This window comes from Cynocephalus volans, chromosome 3, assembly GCF_027409185.1.
Source record: "Cynocephalus volans isolate mCynVol1 chromosome 3, mCynVol1.pri, whole genome shotgun sequence".
In the NCBI taxonomy this organism is placed as follows: domain Eukaryota; kingdom Metazoa; phylum Chordata; class Mammalia; order Dermoptera; family Cynocephalidae; genus Cynocephalus; species Cynocephalus volans.
Window position 1 is genome coordinate 92713698 of NC_084462.1, and position 25377 is coordinate 92739074.

Consider the following 25377-nt stretch of genomic DNA (forward strand, 5'->3'; position numbering starts at 1 on the left):
CCAACTCAGGTGTACCTCCTGCATGAAGCCTGCAGACTTGATTGATTCCATTCCTCTGAGCTGTCAGCAGCTTAACTCCATACTTAAACATGTGGCCTCGTGACATCCTCCACTGAAAGCATTTCACAGTTCTCAAAGTTTGTTCATATTCATCATTTCCCTTAATCCTCACACCATGTTCATCATACCCTTTCCAGAAATAAGAAAAGCAAGGATCAGTGGCACTGAGTACCTTACCCAAATATTTGGCTAGAGTTCACGACTATTGGACTCCTGTAAGTGACCTCTACACACCTTCACACCAGGTGATTGTGGAAACCTTCCCATATGGATTAACTGGACCATTTTTCTATTTATCATCTTTATGTCCAGTTTTGCATTGTTAGTCAATTTTTTGAACTGTGCATTTTAAAAATGTGCACATTATTTTCTCTATTATACTTCATGAAACCAGGCATGGTATCAGATTTTTCAATATCTCCTACAGTTCTGCTACTAAACATGTGGTCTGGGGCCAGCAGCATTCATATCACCTGGGAGTCTGTTAGAACTACAGAGACTCTGTCCCCACCCCAGCTACCCAGGAGATTCGTGTTCACATTAAAGTTTGAGAAGCACTGTCTTACTAGAATTTGCACCAAGCAGGAACTCAACAAATATTTTCAGACCTGGGGCCCTGTGCATTCTAGGAGATTCGCATCCTTCTCTACTCCACAGCTTTGAACTCTTTTGGGGTGCTTAACAGGCTCTTGACTCCCTCAAAAGGCCTAGGAGTGGGGAGGCGCTGGAGCAGCTCCCAGGGCAGGTGTTGGCTAGGTGAGACAGCTACCTTCCCAGCAAAGCCAAAGGCAAATGTTGGCGTTGGCTTCAGGGCTACATTTCAGGTGAGGAATTGGCTCTGTTTCTAAGACAAAAATGCCTAGCACTTGAGAGAATCCGAGCCTCGGGAGGATAAGGGGTCGGTGATAGACAACATTGGAACTGTTTCTAGACTTGATTTATTGACCTGTCTGTTTCCATTCTGTCATTTATCTGATTGACAATGAAACCCAGGATGTGGCTTGAAGGGATTTCTGCGTTTGTGCGTGCAACAGTCATGGCGGGGTGGGCCTGCTCTGGGCAGGTGCGCCCGTAGGTGGGGTGTTTATGCGAGGGCTGTTTGTGTGTGAGGGGGGCGTGTGTGGAAACGACACGGGACAGTGAGGAGAAGTGGGTGTCTCTAGGGAGTTGATTGTATATGATGTGAGCTGTGTTTGCCTGGATTGAGCAGCAATGTAGGTTAGCATATATCCGGTGCGAGCAGTTGGATCGAAGGAGGTAGGCGGGGCTCCCAAGGTAACACGGGTTGGCGGGGGGGGGGGGGGGGGGGGGCTGTGACCGTCATATTTTACACAACAGCCCCTTCTCTCGCCCTCCCTGGATTTTCCATCCAGAATATAGTTTCCTGGTTGGGAGGCCTTGGGGAGAAGTGAGAGGAACAGTGGAAGACGCCCGAGGACCAGCAACCCAGGAGTCTAGGGGTTCCGCTCTCCGCGTCTCGCACCAGCGGGGAGCTGGGGAAGGGGAACAGATGGGGACGGGCGAGCGCCCCATAGGGACACGCGTGGCGACACGTGGAGGATTCACCCTCCGTCAGGGAGTCGCATCTCCTGCCCCGGGGTCGCCCACTTCGCTCACGGCGCACCCACACTGTCTGGAAGCCCGCGCGCCCTCTTCTCCTCCCGGGCAGGGGCAGTCAGACCCCGTTAGGCAGCGGAGCCCGCCCCTCTCTTGCTGCCGACGAGCCCCGCCCCCTCCCTCCGCCCGGCGGAGCTCCGCCCCCTCCCCGCCCCGCCCCCGCCCCCCGCCGGGCCACCGCGCTCCCCTCGCTCAGTTCGGAGGGCCCCATGTTACTGAGCGGAGCTCCTCCCGCGGGCTCTCGCCCGGGGCCGCGGGCGCAGGGGAGCGCTGGGGGCGGCCCGGGGGGCTCCCGCCGGGGCGCCGCGAGTGCGGGAGCCGGCCCAGGAGGGGGCGGCAGCGGCGGAGTAGCTAAGTGGCTCCGGGAGCACCTGGGCTTCCGCGGGGGGGGTGGCGGCGGAGGCGGGGGCAAGCCGGCGCCCCCGGAGCCCGACTACCGCCCCCCTGCGCCCTCCCCGGCCGCGCCCCCTGCGCCGCCCCCGGACATCCTGGCCGCCTACAGGCTGCAGAGGGAGCGCGACTTCGAAGACCCTTACTCCGGGGGGTCATCCGGCTCCGCCGCCCTCGCTACCCCCGCTACCCCTGGCCCCACGCCGCCCCCGCGCCACGGCTCGCCCCCGCACCGCCTTATTCGGGTCGAAACCCCTGGGCCCCCAGCGCCCCCTCCCGATGAGCGGATCTCCGGACCCCCTGGCAGCAGCGACAGGGTGAGTGCCCAGCCGGGCGGGGATGGCCACGAGGGGAGGTGATCAGAGGTCTGAAGGTTGTGAAGAGGGACAAAGGTGGCCTGGCCCGATGTCGGGCGGACGCGAGCTTAGTCCATGACCCTGGGCTCTGGGTCTTCACCCACCTTTGTTCGGATTCTCCACCGACTAAACTGGGACGGGAGCCCCAAACTCTGTCCCTATCCCCTGTTATTGCTCCGGGACTGGTGACCCTCCCCCTCCCGGACTCCTCTCGGTTTTGCAGCCCCCTGGAGCCTGATCCTGATCCTCGAGCCGTTTTCTAACGGGAATAGAGGCTCACCGTCAACCCCCACCCCCCCCCCACCCCCCCGGCCCCCCCCCCCCCCCCGCCAACACACACACACTCGTTTGCTGGTTTATGGCGTTTCTGCCCCTCTGGAGCAGCAGCTCACTGCCCTTTCATCTCTGACCCTTCCCCCAGGGCAGAGCCAGCACAAAGCTCTCCCCTTCTCCTCCTCCTCCTCCTCCTCCTTTTTCTCTTCCTCCTCCCCTCCTCTTCCTCCTCTGGGAGCCCAAGCATCCTTGCAGGTGCTAAAGCCCCCAAAAGGAGGTAAAGTCTGGGGTTTCTCCCTGCGGACACAGCAAGAGCTGGCCTTTGCCTTACCAAGTGGGACTGGAACTGGGTGGGCTGCTGTTCTCAGGAAGCCAGGACAGGCAGTATGTAGTTCCTGCCGAGGATGTTGACTGCTGGGGTCCAGGCCCACTCCTCACTTCTTCCCTTGTCCTCCCAGGTATGAGGACAGTCAGTGCTCAGGACCTGTTGCCCAGATGGGGCTAAGCAACTGAGCCCATTCCTCCTCTCCTCTTGACCTCCCCGGTCTGAGAGAGGTTAAAGCCTTTAATTGGTCTGCAGGCACTGGGGTGGGGAGGAGAGCTGGGCATTCACTATTCCCCAAGACATCCACCATGCCTCAGAGCCCTCCCCCCAATTCCAGTCTGCCTTATCCCTCCCTGGCAGAGTGACAGCTGAAAGCCATCCCCAGGCCTCCATGGCCCTAAATTCTATGACGATGACTCTGTGGGCCCCCTGGCTCTCTTGTCCTTCTTCACTTACCCCCAGGAGCTCAACTCTGGGGCTTACTCCCCTCGCCTCAGCAGAGGAGAGCATTTTTATTTCACTGGAGAGCAAAGTTGCTGCCCGAATCCATTAGCTCCAGGACCGAGGCTTTCAGCCGAGAGAGACTGTTCTGCCCAATTTCCTGGATGAGAGAGATATGTCCTGGTCAGAGCAGAAGCCTCAGGAATGTGAATTATTTTTCCCTTAGTTCCTGACATGGAGCATGGCTGCCCACCCTGGACCACGATCCTCAGTCTGCAGAGGAAGCTTCCAGGGCACTTTCCGAGGCTGTACCCGTCTCCTTCCTGATTGTCCCCTGCTATTGTGTGACAGTGGTGGTGGCAGTGAGGCAGAGGGGAGTGCTAGGCCCTGTTCTTACCACTAACCAGTTAGTCTCCTCCTCTCTGACCACTGTGTGTTGGCACATGGACCTGAGCTGTCCTTGGCCCTTCTGCTCTCTGCAGTGGCTTGAAATGACCTGACAGGCTGCCCACCAAGCCATAGGCTCCTCCAAGACAAGGGCTGTGTCCTCCTCGTGTCTCTTTCCTAAGTGCCAGACACAATGCTTGGCATAAAGAAAGGTGCAGAAATATGTCCTGAATGGTGACTGTTTATTACCAGTGTGGCCTGAGGGTGTCAGGGACTCCCCTAGCCACAGCTCTTCTTGCTCATTTTCTCAGAGACGTCCCCCGCCCCCAAGGAAGGGACTGCACCCACACAGCCACACAAAGACCCACAGCCTCTTCTTACAGAGGGCATCCATGCCTCAGCTTGGGTCAGCTCTGTGATCTATGAGCTGTTCAGACGTGGGGGTGCCAAGAGATGTCTGACTCCTTCGTCAGCCACAGGGACAGGAATGAAATCCAGCAGGCTTTCCCAGGAGCCACGCAATCTGTGGTTTCTTTAGTGGGTGTGATGAGAAGGACACAGGTGCCATCTGAGCTGGCCCAGAGGTGGGTACACTGTCTTTGTGGGCCCTGACCTGGGGCCTCCCACCATTCAGAGAGAGCAGCTCCCTGCCACTTTAGGAGTAGAGGTTGGGGGATCCCAGTGTTTTCCCCTAGGAAGAGCCCAGATAAGGTGCCTGAGCCCCTTAACCTAAACCCAAGGGCATGCTTCAGGTCTACTGAGTGACTCATGCCTGCAGAGCTCACACAGATGCTGCCCCTGGACAGTCAGCCAGCCCCTGCCCCTGTGGCCCTACTGAGCTGGTGTTTCTGTACTCTGTGGCTTATTCTTCCCTGTTCTCTGTTTCCCCTCCTCTCCACTCCACAGGGCCCATTGGCTTGTTGCTTTGGGGTCTCCTCCTGAGGTGAGATGGGGACTGGGGATGGGATGCGCCTTGGGCTGGCCCACTTCTCTCCTTTTCCTGGAGCCCGGTGGCTAGCGCTGAGACCTGGGCAGGACCCTGAGAGGCCCACTGGGCTCAGGACCGTTAGCCTTCTTCCCATGCAGGGCTCTGGCTGCCAGCCCATCCTGAAACCCACTGCTGTGGTTGGCAGGGGGGTATGGGGGCCATCTGGGCAGGCCTGGCAGGACAGGTGTAGGAGCAGCAGGAGCCATGCCCTGCAGTGGGCAGGCAGGCCTCACCATCTGGCCACAGGAAGAGCTCCCTCGTGGTGCTGGGCCCTTCTCCGGCCCCCAGGCCACACTCTGGCAGAGGGACTGGAGAGCTGGGCCCTCCCTTGCTTTACTCCCTTTTCTCAGACCTTTGACAGGAAAAATCTGATCTAATTAGGGAAGGGGATGGATATGGCAACCTGGCCCTGATTGGATGAAGCTCTGAGCTGCCTGTGACCATCTGCACAGCGTGTCCCTTGCTTCCATTATGCCAAGATGTATGTGCATGAGGGGGAGTGACATGGATGATAAGACAGTCAGGCACCCCATATTGAAACCAGGGCTTTTGTTTTGAGTTCAAGGAGGGGCTCCTGGGGTTCATGAGCCTCCACAAATTGTGTGCAGATATATCTCATTTTTCTGGGGAAAGGCTCACAGCTCTCAGATTTTCATAGGGGTTCACAGGCCCCAAAATATATTAGGAACTTTTAAAAATAGATGTATTTCATAGATGATATCCACATGGACTTGGATCCTCTAGGCCCAAATTTGTAAAGGAATGGACAGACAGAGGTAGCAAGAGTGAAGTGGGTGAGACAGAATGTCTGAAGTCAAACAAGACATTCTCGCCCTGAGGTTAGCGGGGTGGGTAGGCACTGCCAGTGTAGGACCATCTCTTAGCCAGTGTTCATTGGGTGTTTGCTTGCCATTAGGTAATACTGGCCTAAGCGCTGAAAGGGACACAACGCCTAGACCCGGTCCTTGCCTTTTTGGAGTTTGCTCATTTGCTTTAATTTCTCTTCCTATGGCTTCCACACAGTCTGGAGATCTGATCTACTTATCTTGCAAGTGTTCTCTGATGGAGATAGAGGGAGGAGGAAAGTCCTGAGGAAGGGATGGAGGAGATTGGGGAGGGGTTCAGGTGAAGGGACCTTTGTGGGCTGATTAAATCTCTTAACTTGCTGGGGCCTGGGCTGGCCAGCTATGCTGCCACTGGTGCTTCGAGGATGGCTGAGGCCTGTGACTACTGGGGGATGGTATGGCAGGCCCGTCCACTCTGCCCAGTGGTGCCACCTCACACTGCAGCACTCACTGTGTCTGGAAGGCATCTGTGCTCTTTGGATTGGCCCATGAGTGACTCGATGACCCCTCAGCCCTGGAGCTCTGCCTGTTGAGAGCCGGGAACAGCTGGAACCCTGCAGACTGTGGATGGGAACAGCTGGCTGGGCTGAGCAAGCCCTGGCTGGGGCCTGAGGCTTGGAGGCGTACCTGCTGCCCACCCCAGTTGCCCTCACCACAGAACCGGCATGATATTATATGAGAGTGAAGGTAGGGCCCAAACCTTGCAGTCAGTCGACCTGTGGTGCCCCCAGAGCCTGGTGCCCTGGTTTTGGGCCTTCACATCACCTCAAGGTGCTTTGCTCCCTTGGAGCTTATTTTGTGTCTGTCATTGTGAGCTCCTGGAGGATCCAGAAACTTGGTCTTTTCAACTTTAATAATATAGTGGCTGACATTTACTAAGCACCTGCCTTGTGTCTGGTACCATTTTAAAGCAGCTGACGTGTATTAGACTAGTTGATCCTTATAACAACCCTATGAGGAAGATTCTATTACTATCCCAAGGTTATATATAAGGAAACTGAAGCGCAGGAATGTTGAGTCACATTTGCACGGTTTCTCATTTAGCAAGTAATACAGCTGAGGTTCACAGCCAGGCAGCCTGACTCCAGACTCGCTGCCAGTAAGCACCATGCTTGGGACCCCAGCACCAGGTGTCTGGCAGAGAGGAGATGTTCACTAAGCATTTGCTAATGAACAAGAAGAGGGAGACTCTTAGAGAAGGAATGAGGATTCTGTACTGAGTTCACCATTTCCTGAATGCTGGAGACCACCACTGGCCACCCGATCCCGAGATAGCCACAGACACACCCAAGGGTCTCATAAAGGCTGGCGGCGTTGATCGCATGTCTGTAATGTTTGAATGTTTTATGAGCATGACATGTTCTTGTAATTAGAAAAGGAAAATAACAAATTTGTTTCACGTGAAAGAATTTCCCAGGCAGATAAAATAGAAGGGCATTTCAATAAGTAGGAATAGCAGATACAAAAAGTTTGATCTTGTGGAGGGTGAGTAGTGTACCGTTTCCCAAACTGTGACAGGTTAATAGGTGTTACATGACAAAGGGCTTCTATGGTTAAATATTTTGGGAAAATACTGAATTAAACAAAATTTGACTGGTTCTTTGCTACAGCTACAATCTGCAAGATGCTGCATCTCTCAAATTTTTGGAGTCTGATAAGTCACTAACAGTGAGGAGATCTGGTCCCAGTCTTGTCTCTGCTGCTGACAAACTGTGTATTTGGGGCAAGCACCTAAACTCTGAGGCCTTAATACCTGAACATAAAAGTTTATCATCAGAACTGACATTTATTGAGCATTGACTCCATGCCAGCCTCTGGGCTAAGAACTTTTACAAATTCATTTTTCTCTTTCCAACCCTATGAGAAAGGTACCATTATCATCCTCATTCTACAGAAAAATAAGGCAGCAGTTTCCAGACATTAAGTGTAAACTAAAGAAGCGGAGGAAAGGGGCAGTGGTAGGGAGAACATCCTGTAACATGTGCCCCCTTGATCCTCCTAGACTCACACCCTTTGGAACCCCATGGGTGGGTCAGGAATGTGTTGCATGGCCCAGCTGCAGAGTGGGAGACCAAACCAAATGGTGGGCGTGCTAGCTACCTCAGGAGAGGCTTGGGCAGGAAGGAGATTCAAAGTATGACAGCTGTTCTGGGAAGGGCACTGCCCAATTGGAACAGACACAATAGCAGGGTTGGGAGGCACCCTGCTGGGTGGCAGGAGGGAGGGGGTTGGGGGCCTTCTGGGTAGCAGCTAGTTTACCTCCTAGTTTGAAAATATTTCAGCATTTCAACAGCTTTCTGGCTGTACCAGAGGATATGCCTAAATATCAGCCCTGGTTTTAGGTGCCTTCCCCAGAGACCCTTTGCCAGCAGTTCCTCTCTTCTGTTTTTGAGCCAGAGCCTTTGATCCCTATTCAAATGTGGATTCTCCTGACAGCCCAGTCCTAAAGCCACTGCTGCTCAGAGGTCATGGTGAATTGGGATCTGAAAGTTGGTGTCACTCCAGGTGATGGAGTCTGGGGAGAAGGAGGCCTTCTGAGCATCCAGTAAAAATGCATTGAGCACCTACTGTGTGCTAGGCCTGTGATGCATGCAGGATACAGCAGTGAGTACATCAGAGCTGGGCAAAGGGCTATAAACAAAATAACAAATTGTAGTAGGTCAAAGGTGTCAGAAGCCTATGGGGCAACTTCTTTCACTGAGCAGTTTATCTCCTCAGGGATCTAGAAGCCACTGGGAAAGCAGGCCTGGTCTCTGACTGTGATCCTCTGTGCCCAGGGTGGGCGCCCGTCCTACCAGCCTTCCCAGCTGGCATCTCTGCTGCTACTCCTGATTCCTGGCCCTGTGGGTGGCTCCTCTGGGTGCCCCAGCCCAGGGCAGGAGGCTGGGGCTTCCTGGAGCAGGGTGTGGAGCCTGGAATGGAACAGAGGAGCCATTGAGCTGCCACCTGGGCGCCCACGGGTACCGCAGGCTGGGGCTGGGGAGGCCCACGCCAGCCTGGGAGGGGTCGTGGCTCTGGGCACAGGCCCAGGACTCCAGTGGGAAGGGTGCTCATGCAGTCTGACCAGACTTGGTGAGGGAGGGGCTGGAGGGGCCCTGTGGTGGCAGGGAGCGGGAGGAGGGTGTTGGGGGCTTGGACCAGGTGCTTCTGCTCATTAAGCAGCTTCTAGGGACACAGCTTTGCTTGGAAAGACTCAGTGCCCTCAGACCCTACCCCACTCCACCCAGATTTGTGCTTCCTCAGTCTTCTGAATGAACAGGGAAGAGTGCTTCCTTTGTCCGTTCTTCCTGTTTTATTGAATGGATTTAACCCAGATTTACTAAGAACTTTCAGGCACTGGGAATTTACCAGTAAACATGGTTCCTGCCTTCAGGAAGCTCACAGTCTGCAGGAAGACATACAATAAAACAAATATTTACCATAGAATGTGATAATAGCCCAGCACAGAGGCACTTAACAGGCCTGTGGGGAGTATGGAAAGGCTTCTGAAGGAAGAAAATAACCCATGAGGGCTAGCCAGTTCCGGAGGAAGGGGAAAGTGATGTAGGCAGAGGGAAAGCATTTGACGTAAGCAAGAGCATAGAGCTTCCAGGTAACAAAGCGATGGATTCAAGGTGGGTAGAGAGAAACCAGAGAGGAAAGTGGAACCTTTTCAATCTCTTTAATTTCAGGCTTTTCTTAAAGCCCTGGAGAGCCATTGTAGGTTTAAGAATAGTGTGCCAGTAGATTCAGACACTGTTGAGTAGCTGCCACGTGTAAGTGTGAGGCTGGATGCTGACTGTCAGAAGCACACACGGTGGGCTGGCTCCAGAGCCCCCATGGCCAAGGGATGGGGCTGTGGGTGCCAGTGGCCTGGGAGGAAGCAGAGTGAGGCAGGAGGGTGAGTGGATTTCTTTTCTCTATGTCCTTGAGGAAGGACGACTAGGGTTGAAGACTCTGAGGAGAGAGAGGTGGTAATCTAGTAGAAACATTTCTTCTAAAGATTGCTGTATGCCAGGAGCTCATTGGAGCTAGAGACACAAAAATGACAAAGAGCTCCAGGCTAGCGGATGATCTGGTGGTGGTGAAGGGATGATCTGAGATGACGGTTAGCCCACAAGCAGGCAGAGATGCAAGGGGCATGAAGGAGTCAAGGGCTTGACTGGAACAAGTGGGAGCTGAAGACTTGAAGGTGATGTGGTAGGAACATTGGGTCGAGCCTCAGAGACCCCTAGAGGGGCTAGCAGGGGTCAAAGGAACATGCTGAAGGGGTCTCTGAGATGAGGAGATTCTTTTCTCCATCTCTGCCTTGCTAAGGGTTCCCATTCCCAGATCCTCTAACCCAAGGCAGGGCAGTCACCCCCACGGCCTCCCAGCCCAGCTGGGTCCTGCAGCCCTGATCTAGTTCAGAACCAAAGCCTAGATTGAGATCCAGAGAAAGGCAAGAGTGACCTCTCCCCATGCCATGGGGCCCAGAGCCACCTCCTGTCATCGCCTGTCAGCCCAGCTGTGCAGTGCTGGCAGCCCTGGGTGGGCTGGGCTCTGTCTCTGCCTCAGCCAGCACCCCCAGGAGAAGCCCTTGCCCAGCTTGGAGAAAGGCTCTATTGTCCTCAGCTGTGCCCCACCCTGAGCACCTCTGCAGGGTGTATAGCTTGTGGTTTGCTCTGCTTTGACTGAAAGCAGGGACAGAGGGGTGGCCATGAGCCACTTGAGTGAGAGAAAGGGGCAGTGTGGGAAGTGGAGGGCTGAGGCAAGGGCTTTCCTGTCATTGTCCTCCAGGAGCCAAGGGGATTTCAGCAGAACCTCAAGATTGCCCCAAGACCTTCTCTGTCCTAGGACAGCCAAGATGCCCACTTGGTGGCAGGTTGGCAGCCTTTTGCACAAAGGGCGTGGGTTTGAATCCTGGTTCCTCTACTTATACAGGATGGTCTTGGGTATGCTGTTCCCTAACTGTCCTGGGCCTCCAATTCCTTAAAATGGGGATAATAATACCCACATGGAAGGGAGGTTGTGAGGATCAGTCAGCAGAACTGCGACCAAGTGAATGCTCAGCCTTTCCTTCCTTGATGGTCAGCAACTTTTGTTTGTTCAGCATCTGGAAGTGCCCTGGTAGGCGTGGACAGTGCTAATAATCTCTGGGTTGCCTCACTGTTCCCCTGCTCGCTCTTTGAACTCTTCTAATACTTTTGTAACCAGTTCTGTGAATGAAGAGCCTGGTGTAGGCTCTTGTCCTTCTTGGTTCTGACTGAGGAAGGCACTAAGGCCCAGTAGCCTCATCCTGACCATTTAGCCTAGGAGATGGCCCCGAGGAACAAAATTAGCAGAAAAGAAAGATATAGCGGTTGGTTCACAGCCTAGTGGGGATACCCTGCAAAGAAAGAGCCAGAGTGTGTTCCTGTCCAAGCTCAGAGCCCACCCTTGGGTTGGACAGAGCATGTAGGGAGAAACAGAACTGCCTCTCAGCTGTCCGAAGCCTGCTGTCTTTACTCTCCTCCCACAGTTGGCAATCCTAGAAGACTATGCGGACCCATTTGATGTTCGGGAGACTGGTGAAGGCTCAGCAGAACCTTCAAGAGCCCCAGAGAAGGTCCCTGAAAATGACGGCTACATGGAGCCCTATGAGGCCCAAAAGATGATGGCTGGTGAGTGATGGGGGGGCAAGGGAGGTGCTCCCTGAGGCCTGGGCTCTGGGACCCACAGTCTGAGAACTGATTCCTTGGACCCTAGAAAATATGGAGAAGGCCTTTGCCAAGTCCTTTAGGAGGATGGCCACTGCTTTCAAGATAGTCATTTTGGAGAAGGAGCTGTGACTTGTGAGACCTGAGGCGGCAGAGGAGGCCCTGCCACCAAAGGTCAAATAAAAGCATTGCAGATAGTCAGGAAGGGAAGATGGTGGTATGGGCTGGAAGTCAATGACCCCAAAAAGAGAATTACTAGCTTTGGGGAAGATGATAAGTTTGAAACCATGGGATGTCAGGTGAAACATCTTTATGGCAATTGGAAAAGCACAACTAGAAATATAGATGCAGTGAGTGCCCTGAGGCTGGGCAAGTAGTTCAAGAGGTTAGGGTAGGGGGGTATGAATAAGACCTGGCCTGGAGAAAAGAGACCAAGAGAGGATCCAGGGAACGAGACCAAATGAGGGTGACCAGAGAGGAGGACAGGGGTGGGTCAGTCTAAGCCAAGGCCCCAAGGCAGGATGAAAGGAAGATTCATTCAGGGGCAAATAATGTAAGTTCTGGGCATACATGGGAGCTAAGGTGAGAGAGACCAAGAGGGGCAGTGAAGTGCTTCAAAGGTTGTTTGGACTTGCTCCAAAACAGAAGGTGTTTGGACTTGCTCCAAAAGGGGAAGTGAAGCCATTATGAATTCTTGAGCAAGAAAGGAACAGAATAAATGTAGCATTTTAAGAGGATTACTGAGGCTTTGGTATGCAGAATAGACTGGAAGAACTGGGCATCAGAAAGTTGAGTTATCAGACTATTGTGGAAATTGTTGGAGTTTTAAGGGGCCAATAATACCCCTTTCTTCCTCTCCTGAGCTTGGAACTAATTGAGAAATAAGATAAGGAAACAGGTGAAGATTATAATGTCAGCTTTATTACTGATAAAGTTGATGGGAGAACATTACTTAGCTATATAACCACAATGAGCTTTTTTTCTCTTTTTAGGCTGGCCAGTACAGGGATCGAACCCTGGACCTTGGTGTTATGAGCACTAGTCTGACTGGCCAGCCTCAATGGGCTTCTTAATACTTTGCCACAGAACTCAACTTGCCCACTTAGGCTTGGGTAACTCAGGACAACTGTAGGCCTCTGCACAGGGCAGGCCACTCACTGCATGGAGGAGAAAGAACCAGAATATTCTCTCTCTGCAAGAAGGCAGACCTGAGAAAGAGCAAGCATTCACTGGCCAATCAGATAAGCTGCTCTTCCTCTTCAGGAGAGGTGGGTGAGGGGCCAGAGAGTGGTCAGGAGAGTTATCCCAGGAGTGTTACCCCGTGGAGCTCCTGGAGACATGAGCTGTGGAATAGAGGCCCACCCTAGCAGTCATTTAGATATGTGGATACAAGGCTGAAAATCATCAGGTGTTGGCAATGAACAGATGGGATACAGAGAACAATGGAGGGCCATGTTCAAGGAGAAAAGCAAAATTGACGGAAATGGATAAAGTGAGAGGGTGACTACCCTATTTAGAGGTCAGAGGGGTCTGGACCCCCGGAGATCCATGAATGCCCTGGAATTGTATGTGAACATTTGACTGCACATTTTTCTGGGGAGTAGCTTCATAGCTTTTAGCAGATTTTCATTGGGGTTAATGATCCCAAAAAGAGAATTACTCCCTAGCTTTGGAGAAGGTAGTGAGTCTGAAATGCTGTGATGTCAGAGTGAAACCTCTTAATGGCAATGAAAACACGTGAAATATAGATGCAGTAGGTGCCATGAGACTTGACAAGTACTTCAAGGGATGTAGGGGGTATGAATAAGACCTGGCCTGGGGAACAGAGGCCAAGAGAGGATCCAGGGAACGAGACCAAATGGGGTGACCAGAGAGAGGACAGTCCATGAAAATGACTTGTCAAAGGAGAAAATTTGAAGAGGGGGTCAGAGTGTTTGAGCAACAAAGAAAGATTTTCTGATTGTGAAATGACACCACTTGGGACACAAGGAAATAAATGGAGCTGGGCAACGAGGAGGAGATGGACTAAAGGAGAAACATGCCTCCATTTCCTAAACATGTGAACTTCAGCTAGCCAGCCCTTGCTGGCCATCATGGCGTCCTTTTTCTGTCTTTCACTCCGGCACCTGTCTGCCCCTGCCTTCCTTGGGTCCCATGCTTTTGGAGCCGCAGAAGTGTTTTAAGGGTGAGGGATGCAGGACGTCTGGCTGCTGGGCTCCCCCCAGAGCCAGGGCATCTCCTCTGAAGGAGGCATGGTTCATTGCTGAGAAGTGCTGCCAGAGGAGGGGAGCCAGCGGCCAGGGCTGGGCTCACACCTCTTCCCTCCTGCCTTGCCCTGGCAGAGATCCGGGGCTCCAAGGAGACAGCAGCCCAGCAATTGCCTCTGTATGACACACCCTATGAGCCAGAAGAGGAGGGGGCCACACCAGAGGGTGAGGGGACCCCCTGGCCCCGGGAGTCCCGCCTGCCTGAGGATGACGAGAGGCCCCCCGAGGAGTATGACCAGCCCTGGGAATGGAAGAAGGAGCGGATTTCCAAAGCCTTTGCAGGTGAGTCTTGGAGGAGAGGGCAGGTTGCTGGAGCCTTGCAGCTTTGCAGGTTCAGGGAGATGGAAGGAATGGACCCCAGGAACCCAGGAAGGCCCAGGAGCAGGGCCACAGAGGTGCCATTGAGTTCCATACCACGGAGAGTGGGGAGTTGGGCAGTGTGCAGGGTCAGGGAGTGGACACGGGATATGGATGAAGGCGTTTCCCTGCATCACCACCTCTTGGAGGCCAAGACACTTGGGCCACTTCCATCTTTTGGGGGACTGGGTTTATTTAAAAATAAAGAACTTCCAAAACAAAATTATAAAACTTGTTGCATATGTTAAATACTTATATTCAACAAAAGAAGGCATTCTAATGCTTCAAACAATGAAAACAGCTGTGTGTGTAACCCGAATTCTAGTGCTGTGTCTCCCAGTGATTGGCCCTGCCAGAGCAGGGTGTCAGGCCTGAGGGGGATTTCTGAGAAGCTGGGAGAAATCCCCTGATTGCTGAGTAAAAATCAGGTTTCTCCAGTCTCAACCACACCACTGTCTATCCTGGGCCCACGTCCACCGTGGAAAATTGCACCTTGGGGACCGGCCCATGGCTCACTCGGGAGAGTGTGGTACTGATAACACCAAGGCCACAGGTTCGGATCCTATATAGGGATGGCCAGTTTGCTCACTGGCTGAGCGTGGTGCTGACAACACCAAGCCAAGGGTTAAGATTTCCTTACCAGTCATCTTTTAAAAAAAGAAAGAAAAGAAAAGAAAATTGCACCTTGGTGGTCTGAGGTGGGTAGAGCAAAAGCCTGGAGCAGGGAGAGGCCTTTCACCCCTGGATCCTTGATTCAATGAGAACATGAAGGGCTCAGATGCCATTAGACTTCATTCAAGCTCCCATGTCTCCCACCGCTTCTCGGGCAAGGGGCTCATCCTGGAGCTGGACCCAGCCCTCCACTCTGCCCTCCTCACCCTGGCAGCCAGACTAGGAAACACAGATTTCTAATTTGCTTCCTGTAAAGCACATACCACTGAGATGGGCCGTTTATCTCCAGAAGTCTCCTTGGAGAATCAATACTGTTTGGATTGCTTAATGGGAAAATCTATGCTCGTCATTAGGAAACCTTGTTAGCAGTCCTACAGCCGCCAGTGGCATCACTCTTCTAATTGTTGAGGCCCAGAATGGGGGTTGGGGGTTTAATTTCAATAAAACATCTGCCCCAAGTCTGAGTATTCCTGACAATCTGAGGCTGGGCTGTCCCCTTCTCACTGCTCTCGAGTTTCTAGGCTGCAGGGAAAAGGTAAAAGGGAGACAAGGCTGGAGGTGCCAGGAGGCTGTAGGCACCTGGGTGTGGTGCTGGGAGGTGCAGGCAGCTCCTTGTCCTGCTTTTCCTCCTTTCCTGGTCCCTATAGGCCCTAGAGGCTTGTGGGAGGTCAAGTGAAGGTGCCCACAGGGCTGGCAGAGCAAGGCCCTGCGACCTGCAACTTGCCACCCAAGCCTCCCGCCCTCTGACCAGGCCAGCCTGATGCAGTCAGTGTGTTGGCTCTGCCCGGCCTCTGAGAGTCCTACTCCATCCCCGAAGCTGCCCCTGCCTCTGCCTCTGCCCCTCCTCCTTTCTAGGCTGTCCTGTGTCCTGGCTCTGGGTTTTGGTGTCTCAACTTCTGCCTCTCTCTGTCTCTGTCACTGTCTGTCTCTCTTCTCCCTTCTGCTGCTGGCTCCAGTTGACATTAAGGTCATCAAAGACCTACCTTGGCCTCCGCCTGTGGGACAGCTGGACAGCAGCCCCTCCCTGCCTGACGGGGACAGGGACATCTCCGGTCCAGCCTCGCCCCTCCCTGAGCCCAGCCTGGAGGACAGCAGCGGTGGGTCCTGTGGGGGCTTACATGTTCCCTCACCCCTCAGGCCCTGTGGGCTTGGGCTGGAGGAGCTAAGAGGCGGGGCAGGGTTTGGAGAACCCAGAAAGAATCCCTCTCCTCCTGGAGGAGGAGGGAGGAGACAGAATGCATTCCTCCCACCCCCAAAGCTGTGGGGAAGGTGTTTCCTAACAACCCTTCCTAATATGTTCTCCACCATGCCACAAAAATCCTCTGTTTTAAATTCACTTATTTGGGTAGAGCTTTGCCTGAAAGATCCTTCAGCAAAGCAAATATTCCTGAAGTGGGGGCGGTGCTAGCATAGGAAGTGTCTAACACGGTAAGGGAAAGGATCTGATTCTTACATCTGGAGACTGAAAGACAGTAAAGGCTAGAAAGTGCTATAGGGAGAGAAAAAGGGGAAAGAGAAGGCACTAAATTCTTCCTCTATGCTCAGTTTTGCCAAAATGGGCACCCAAGGGTGTGTGCACGCATTTGCGCATGTGTGCACAGGTGTGAGCATCTGTGTACATTTGTGCCTGGCTGTTGTGGGTACTTTGTAAATACAGAATGAAGATGTCTGTCACCTGTGCATGTGTGCCTGTGGCATGTGACCCTTGTGCAGGCTCAACTGTGAGGCTGCCCTGGCCTGGGAGGGCAGAGCCACCTGGCTAGGCTTCTGTGGGTGGGAGAGGGGAGTCGGTGGGCAGAGACCTTGGGGGCGGGGGAGGGGACGGCCGGCTGTCGGCTTTGGGCAGGATTAGCCTGTCAGGATGGCACCAAGGGGAATCGGATAATTGTTCTCAGATCAATAAGTCATTTCTACAGAATGGCTTGGCAGGGTGATTTGGAGAACAGTAATGAACTCTGAGGAGGAGAAAGAAACAATATTATCAGCGCCGAAGCCACCCTGAGGGGGATGGAATAGGGGAAGGCAGTCAGCTGCTCCAGAGGGAGAAGCTTAAGTGGTTTCTCATGTTGCTTCTCTCCCCTCTCCTCCCACAGCGTGGGGACTGGGAGAGGCCCTGTGTGGCACGGGAGGCTGAGTCCCACCCCAACCCCGTCCTATCCCCACCCCCACTGGGGATGGACCCAGGATTATGTGATCATGCAGCACCCTCCCAGGCATTCCTTTGACCCCTTATGGGGCTGGAAGAAATGGGGGTGGGGCACTGGCTGTTCAATAGGGCTCTACCTCTGGGGTCCTCAGAGTCTGTGACTGGTATGTTCCCCACAGCCCAGTTTGAAGGATCGGAGAAGAGCTGCCTGTCACCTGGCCAGGAGGAGAAGGGGCGGCTTCCTCCCCGACTCTCTGCAGGGAACCCCAAGTCAGCCAAGCCCCTAAGTGTGGAGCCCAGCAGTCCCCTGGGGGAGTGGACAGATCCAGCTCTGCCTCTGGAAAACCAGGTGTGAGTGTCTCTGTCCAGCTGGGGCCTCCCTCCCCTCTCCTTCCCTCCTGGCACTGGCTTCCCTGCAGAGGATACCCAGAATGGGTGGGCCTGGACAGCAAGGGACCCAGCAGAGATGCCCCCTTCCTCTCTTTCATCCTCAGCTGGTACCACGGGGCCATCAGCCGAACAGACGCCGAGAACCTGCTCCGGCTGTGCAAAGAGGCCAGCTACCTGGTGCGCAACAGCGAGACCAGCAAAAATGAGTTCTCCCTCTCCCTCAAGTGAGTGGGGACAGCTGCGGGGGGCGGGGGGGGGGACAACTATCAGGGCAGGAGGGGACTCCAATATTCCCCTCATGACCAGCCAAGCTCGGAAGGCCCCCATCCCCTGGGAACAACTGCCGGCTCTATGCCAGTCACCCCCGGGGGTGCTAATGTGTCTGAGATTCAGCTCCTGCTCTCGAAGAGCTCCGAGTCCATTGGGAGAAACAGTCGAGCTACAGCATCCAGCTCAGGTTTCTGTCACTACTGGCTGTGTGGCCTGGGGCCCTTAACATCTCTAGGCCTCAGTTTCCTCACTAATAAAATGAGGAATAATAATATCTACCTTGTAGGGAAGAATTAAATGAAATATTAATGGGAAGCAGTTAGTATGGTGCTAAGTGCTAAATAAATTTATCACCATCAATCACATTGTTAATCAAAGTCCAAGATGTTCTAGAAGCACAGGCAAGGAGATTGGAGCTTTGCCTGAGGGAGTCTACAGGGTGAGATGGGGGACTGGGTCCCGGGAGGAGGGCAGGGCAGTGGACACAAAGCTATTCTTGTTTACTCTGAGGAAGTGTGTGTGTGTGTGTGTGTGTGTGTGTCTGAGCTTTAAAGGGTCTTGGAAGAGACAGAGGAAGCAGAGCCCTCCCTTCCCATCTGCTTTCCTCCCTAGGAGGAGCAGATATACACAGACCAGCATCAGCCTCCCAGGCTCCCCTGGTAGGATAATCAGCCTTCCCCTTGGCAACCAGGAGTTCTGCCTGGTAGAGCCTGCACCCCACATGAGGCAGCTAGTGAGGGTGGTGTGTCCATTTATATCCCCACTCCCATCATTACTGGGGCATCTGCACCACTTCCTACCATATTCTCTGGGGGCATTGCACTCCTCCCCCGACACACACACACACACACACACACACACACTTTAGACAAATCCAACCTGTGGAAATTTGGGACTACTAAACCAGATGCATTTGGGAGATAATTATTCAACTTCACTAAAAGATAATAGAAAAAATACCAGACTATAGTCAGGTAACCTGAGTTCTATTCTTGCGTTTGATAAAACTATCTCTGTGACCCGAGGCAAATCACTTCATTTAACCTCTCTGGGCCTCAGTTTCTCCATTGCAAAATGAGTTGATAGAGATCTCTTGGATTTCTTCCAGCTCTCATACTCTAGGCGTCTGGGAATTATCAAATCAAAGGAGCATTTTGGAAAAATTTATTTGTCAAAAATTTGATTTACATAACCTCAGGAATGTGTATTGTTTTCAAAATTATAGTTAAAATTCACAGAGCACACCAAGCAGCATATACACCATCTCCAAGCCAACTACCACCCTGCAAGATAGATCTTTTTTTCATAGACAGAAAATAGCTTCAAAGGTTTGTGACTTGCTCAAAGCTAATACATTCCCAAACTCAGGATTTGAACTCAGCCTAGTCTGTTTCCAAGAACCACACTGTTCGCTGTTCATTGCAGGGCTCCATGCTTCATCAAGTGCCGTATAGTCTGGTACCATCCAAGGCAAGGGGAGATGGAAGGGGTCTGGCTCTCCTGAGTAGACCCCAGTGGGCCCTGCTTTAGCCCTGGGGAGTTAAAAGGGGAGGCAGGCCCAGCCGCCTGCTCCAGCCCTGGCTGATCTGGCCCCGCCAGCATCTGTCTGCCAGAGTCTCGTTTGCATATAAATGGCTTCTCTGAAATACAATTATGGTTTCTCTTCTCTCCCTAATGGAAGGGCTTTCACTGGTAATTAAACAGCTTCCTCAAAAAGCCTTACCAGCCCTGGCCCTGTTGCCCAGCTGGTCCCATACCATCCCCTGAGGGTCTGGCAAGGGCTTTGCTGTGCCCTAATGGACCCTTGGGACTTAGTCCCAGGAGGTGGGAAAACACAGCCACCTCCTCCCCAGGAGGTCCGTTATGCAGATTAAGGCTGGGCTCTTTGGTCACTTGTTAACCTTCTTGGTCAGATCTGTCCCTCTGTGCAGCTTTCGGAAAAGGCGATTCCCCCAAGTGGTCTGTGGGGAGGATGTCTTTCCCAGACTAGGAGAAGGGAAGGGAAGGCAAGGCCCCTGCTGCTGCCCACAGCCTGGGCCTGGACCTTGGCATAGGGCAGATGGGGGAGGGTAAGAGCTCACTCCCTCCCCTCTCCAAGGCCCACAGGGGCTATGCCTTGCTGCAGGTCCTTTCTCATGGGGCCTGTGTGGTTTCTGTCAGCTCCAGCCTTATCTCAGACCTCCAGATACCCTCCACCCTGACACACACCCAGCCTCGGGGGAGGGGGGAGCCCAGGCCTTCTCCCAGCAGGCTGCTGGGCTCCTGACTAAGGCTTAGGGCATCATGCCTGGGGGGAGGCAGAGGGATGGGGTTAGGGGCCTGTTTTCCTCCCATTCCTTTCCTCTCTTCAGTCTCCCCACTTTCTCCTTGTGGGCCTACTGAATGCCTTCTTTGTACCCAGGCAGGGGAGGCAAGTGATCAGGTTTGCCAGTGTCACCTCTCAAGGATGGAGGCAGCCCCCTTACCACACCGGCCTCTAAGCCCTGTCATTGACCCCACCTGGGCTGTGGCTAGGAGCTGACATGTACTCAGGCTTCAGAGCTTGCCAAACATTTCTTACTCCTTGCCTGTGAGTGAGTTTCAGACCTGGGGCCTGGCAGACCAAGCCTGTGGTAGTTCGAACGAATGTTCTTGCTGGGGGCCTCACCCCCATGCCCTCTCTCTAAAGCTGAGGATGCCTGAACATTTAGGAGCTAGCCAGAGCTCTGAAGAGTAGGCGCCTTTCTTGAGGGCAGATCCTGGCACTAACACTGATTTCCTGGGTTATGGCCGGAAGATGGGAGAGGCAGCCGGGCCTGTCCTCTCTGAAGAAGGGAGTGGAGCTGCAGCCTGGAGAACCAATGATGTCATTCCAGGCTCAAGGGTGGGATGGAGGAGCTGGGGGCTTGGCCCAAGGCCCAGATAGCAAGAGTGTGAAGGGATGTCCCCCTTCATACTTAGGAGGCAGCTAAGCATTCCCAGATTTTAGGGGGGCTTCCAGATCAGCTTGCCCCCTCCTCCAGTTTTTGCAAGGGATAGCCCCAACTCAAACTAGTTTGATTGTCACATCCATCCACTCACCCTCCTGCCAAGAGCATCTGTAGCTCACATGAGTCACCAGCATCCCCTCCACATGTGTCCTACCCCACAGCTCAGGAAGGTTGAGGTAAACTGACCATGGCCACAAGGGATAGTGGGCAGGAGTGCCTCTATCCCAGGGTCGGGGGGTGGGGCACGCTTGCTTGTCTCTCCAGTTTCCACCTACACACACCCTGTACACTCACTATACACACATTCTTGCCCACACCCTGTATACTGCATGTACACATTCTTGTTACATGCAGTGCCCTCACCACAATGCCAATGCCTAGTGCTGCCTACTCACACCACCACCCCCCTGCTTTCTGGACGGACCTCCACCTTTCCTATCACCTCCCTTTCTCATCTGGCTTTGGAACCACCACATTTGTTGTGGGAGAGTTACTGGGTGGCTGCATCGGGTACTGAGGAGAGCCCCCACTCACCAGCGTCTCTTCTCCTCTTCCCAGGAGCAGTCAGGGCTTCATGCACATGAAGCTGTCCCGGAACAAGGAACACAAGTATGTGTTGGGCCAGAACAGCCCACCCTTCAGCAGCGTCCCTGAAATCGTGCACCACTATGCCAGCCGGAAGCTGCCCATTAAGGGGGCCGAACACATGTCCCTGCTCTACCCCGTGGCCATCCGGACTTTGTAGATGCGAGCCCAGGGCACTGTGATAGACCTGGAGTGCCGTCACCTGGCTGAGGGACATGATCTCGCAAACCTTTCTTTCCCTTTCCCTGGGATCTAGTAGAAGCTGGAGATTCCTTTATTTATTCTAAAGGGGAAGGGCCACTGGGGCCTTGGAATAAGAGGTTGTCTGGAGCTGAGCATAGAGAAAACCTTGGAGAGAAAAGACAGCCCCTGGAGGAAGGGAGCCCCAGAGCCGCTGGTCTCTCGAGGCGTTTAAGATTGGCAGCTCCAGCCCCTTTTCGTCCCTAGCACAGAGGTGGTGGCGACCTCCTTCATCACCACCTTCTCCCCACTGGGTCAAAGAGGGGTGGGGCAGGACGCGGGCCCTCGGGGCGTCCTGACCATCTCTCTGCCTCCATCCCCTCGTCACCGGAGGGTTCCGCCCAGAGGATGGTGCGGAGCTTGGGGAAGGCAAACCCCTGGGATGGAGATGGCTTTAGGGGCGGGGAGAGGAGGCGAAGGGCTCGGGTCGGAGGGAACCGTGCGGTCCCCGGGCCGCCCCGGCTCCGGGCCAGAGGCAATAAATAAACCCGATCCTGCCAGGCACAGCCGCGTCCGGGCTGATGGGGTGGGTGCGGGGGAAGCGGCGGAGCGAGCGCAGATTCTGTTTATAAATCAGCTGTGGAGCAGACACAGGCCGGCTGCGAAAAGCACTTTCGAAGCATCAAGTTGCTTTCCTTGACGAGATGTCAAAACATCCCCCACCGCCCCCGCCCCGGCTGAGGGCACCGGGACCCGCCGGCCGCGCGGCGCCCCCTCCCCGCTGAGTCGCGGAGCGCGGCTCCGTCAGAGCGCGACCAATTTCCTGCCGACAGCCATTTGTCTGGGAGGAGGGGAGACGCGGAGAGACAAAGAGGCAGCGCGCCTGGCAGGAGCTAGCGGAGCGGCCGCGGAGGCGGCAAGGCTGGCGGGGCGCAGGCGGGGGTCCTCGCCTGTTTCCTTTCCAAAGAAAGCGGGCCCTGCGCGCCTCCTGCATCCCCTGACCGATGAGTCCGTCCCCTGGAGGCCGGCAGCCTGCGGGTCTAAGCCCGGATTCCTCGCTCTCTTGGCTCCGTGCTCGCGGCAGAGCCTGGCGGGGCCGGCTGTGCGGGCCCCCTGCTGGTGGCGCCTCTGACCACCAGCCCAGGGCGCAGGACCACACCCTCCTGCGGTCCTGGCTACGCCCCTGCCGGCGCCCACAGCTGCAACCCGCTGACCCCTGTGGGCCCAGCCCCCGAGAATACCCACTGGACCGCCAGGAGGAGCTGCTGTCAAACCGCTCCAGGCCAGCCCTCTCCCACGGGCAAGCTGAACAGAAACTCCCCAAGGGGTTGGACAAAGCCTCGAGGGCCTTCCAGGACCTAAACGTGCAACTGCCAAGTGTGTGAATCACAGGACTTTAAAGTTTCTAATCCAATGGCTATTTTTTCGAAATTGAGGATATGTGATCTGACAAATGTAGGTATTCTTGGTGACAATAGAAAAGATCACTTGAAATTGGGCACTGTTTCAGAAATTCCCTCATAGAGGGTTACCTTATCTTTTTAGGTACGCTTGGAGAACATCCAGACGTTTTGCAGATGAGAAAACAGGTTCAAAGAGGTTAGGTGACATCATGTCACCTTGCTGTCATCTCGCTGCCTGGAAGACCCATGTAGGCTCAGGTGCCCAACTCTTCCATTGCTCAGAGAAGGGCTGGGAGTAACAGGTCCTGGAAGAAGCCAGGTAGACTCTGGCTCCCTGTAGGCTCCAGCTGTGTCCCATTCCTCCCCTCTTCTCTTTGCCCAACCCACCTCCGCCAGAACCCCCCACACCTTCTTTCCCTCCTCCTCCTGATCAAACTTCAGAGACCTCACACTAGCCACCCCGAGAGGCCCCCATCAGGAAGGGAACCCCTGGACCAAGGTGGGGTCTCCAGCTGGAGCACTTGGCCTTGGGCAGGTTCCTTTATTCAGTGGATACTGGCAAGCTCAAAGAGATGTCTGGACCAGCCTGGTGAGCTGGCTAGGTGAGTGGTTTCCTTTGTCCATGCCCCACCCCATGCTAGGGCAGAATAAAGAAACCTTAAAGGTGGAAAAGTGATTTATTTGTAAAGACTGTTGGAGCAGGGGAAGAGGATTTAGGAGCACTGCATAGTTAGGTATGGGGCCAAAGTCTGTACATGTTTAAAAACTTGGGAGAGAAAATCAACTGTGCTGCTAGACCAGGGTGCTGTGGGAGTTTTTGTAAATTGCTTGCTGTGGGTCCAGCCTCTACCCTCTCCAAGGCATTTGCCAGCCCTTTTGAAAGTGGGGAGCCCAGAAGAGGGGGAGGTTGGGGGGAAGGGAGGGTTCTAAGATGCCAGCATCTGTGCTCCCACTTCATCCTTAGGCTCACAGCCCTCTGCGCGCGCGCGCACACACACACACACACACATATGCACACACACACACATTCACACTACTTATAAGCTTGTCTTTTGACTTTTTGTTCCTTAGCCCAGAAGAAAAGTCTTCACTTTGCCCCAAACCAATAGCTTCCCCCCACTTCCCAACCTCTAGTCCCTAGAAAGTGCCCCCTACTTCTCCAGGCTGAGACATATTCTAGGCCTGGAAGTCTCGGAGCCCACACATGGTGACTGACCATGGCCACCTGGACCAAGGTTGGAAGGTAGGAAGGGGGAAAAGACAGAAGCAGCCTGAAACAGGAAGTACAGAGGTGAGGTGTGGGCCCAAACCTCTGCTCAGCTGGGCAGTGGGTACAGCCCCTGGGCAGGGGGCCTAGAAGTTCTCATAATGGTGGGAGAAATGAGTTCGGTCCTGTCTGTTGATGAGCTGACAGGCCTTTTCCACGTTCTTGGTCATGCCAGGGGGGCCGCAGCTAAACACCCCAATCTTCCGGACCTGTTGCGGGAGGAAGTGAAGGCTTGTCCATTGCTCAGAGGCACAGCTAGTTCAAGTTCATAGTGAGGGCTAGCTCTCTGTTTATGTTAAAGACCAGCAAGAGCCCATGGTGAGGGCTCATTCAGTGCTCCTGATGAAGGTTTGCCTCGTACCATGCATGTGAGGGCTGGCTCAGTGTTTTTACATCTGGCTCAATTTTGGTAAGTGCTAGATCAGTGTTTCTAACAGAGGCTGGATTAATCAATGTTCAAATTGAGGGCTAGCTCTGTGTCTCATTGAGGGCTAGCCCAGTATTTATGATAGTAGTGGTTAGCGCAGTGTTTGTGATGAAGATTAGCTCAGTGTCCGGGGTGAGGGCTGGCTCAGTATTAATGGTGAGGGTAGCCCTGAGTTTACGACCAGGACTAGCTCAGTCATTCAACTCTTCCTTCTGCCATCACATCATGGCTTCAGAGGTGGCAAATCCCTGCTGCCTGCCTCCTTCCTCCCTTAGCACCTCAGGGTGACCCCCGCCTATCCTCTTCCATTCCATTCCCCCACCAGTCTCCCAGGGGATGGATTCTCGTCAGCAGCCGATTCCTTCTCTGATGGAGCTGGTTTGAGAGCTTTGCTCAGACCCCAGATGATACAGGTGAAGAGACCCAGATATGGGGTAGGACTGACCTGTGGGTGGACCTCCTGCAGGGAGTTGAAGAAGGGCTCGAAAGGGGGGCGGCCAAAGTGGGTGACAGAGCGCAGGCCCGTGAACAGACTCCGGTTCAGCACCTTCTGGAAGTGTCGCTCGCAGATGTACTGGGGAAGGGAGGGGTGGAAGAAGGTCACAGCCAGAGTCAACTCCTGCCAGATGGTGGCCCACCCCCTTCCTGGCCAACCGTGACGTACCAGCATGGTGGTCCTGAGGTCGAACTTCTCAGCCAGCTGGGTGATGTAGATGTGCACAGACACCAGGTCCTGGCTGTCATTCTCCTCCACCTCCCGGATGATGTCAGCCAGCCACTCAAACTGCCGCTGGGTCCGTGTCACCCAGATGAAGTAGATCTGGGGACACATGGCTGGAGCTTGGGACTTGGTTTGGCTCAGGGTCCCCACATCCCAGGGGTCTCCACACTGATAGAGCTCTTCTGACCTCAACCAGCTGTGCCTCTTCCCATACAGCCTGGGGAGATGGAGTGTGTGGGCCACAGGGCCAGGCTCTGAGGCCAGAGATGGAGCTGCCCCGGGTCATGGAGAGGTGGAGCCTATCTCAGCTTGGGGCCATGCCAAAGGACCCTGAGGTTTGCTGGGTGAGAAGCAGCTTTCTCATGCTCAGCCTGTCCAACCATC

General features: G+C 54.2%; 2 protein-coding genes across 3 annotated transcripts in view; one reads left to right on the forward strand and one right to left on the reverse strand.

Annotated features, from left to right (window-relative positions):
• The first annotated feature begins 1885 nt into the window (after nucleotides 1–1885).
• SHF (Src homology 2 domain containing F) lies at nucleotides 1886–21739 on the forward strand. 2 transcript variants are annotated; one of them, XM_063089196.1, is made up of 7 exons: nucleotides 1886–2384; nucleotides 11162–11303; nucleotides 13682–13888; nucleotides 15592–15732; nucleotides 16961–17132; nucleotides 17276–17395; nucleotides 20969–21739. In XM_063089196.1, the coding sequence occupies exons 1-7, from the start codon at nucleotides 1887–1889 to the stop codon at nucleotides 21153–21155; spliced, it is 1467 nt and encodes a 488-aa protein (XP_062945266.1). In that variant the 5' UTR covers nucleotide 1886; the 3' UTR covers nucleotides 21156–21739. The 2 variants fall into 2 exon arrangements, with proteins under 2 accessions (XP_062945266.1, XP_062945267.1); XM_063089197.1 differs by lacking the exon at nucleotides 15592–15732.
• A 2096-nt stretch (nucleotides 21740–23835) lies between these two features.
• Nucleotides 23836–25377, reverse strand: part of DUOX1 (dual oxidase 1) — a 28903-nt gene continuing 27361 nt past the window's right edge. The window contains exons 31-33 of the mRNA XM_063089287.1: nucleotides 24937–25092; nucleotides 24718–24846; nucleotides 23836–24054 (exon numbers count right to left, since the gene is read on the reverse strand). Of these exons, the coding sequence (XP_062945357.1) occupies nucleotides 23932–24054; nucleotides 24718–24846; nucleotides 24937–25092 (408 nt within the window). The 3' untranslated portion in view covers nucleotides 23836–23931. The remainder of the gene's footprint in view (nucleotides 24055–24717; nucleotides 24847–24936; nucleotides 25093–25377) is intronic.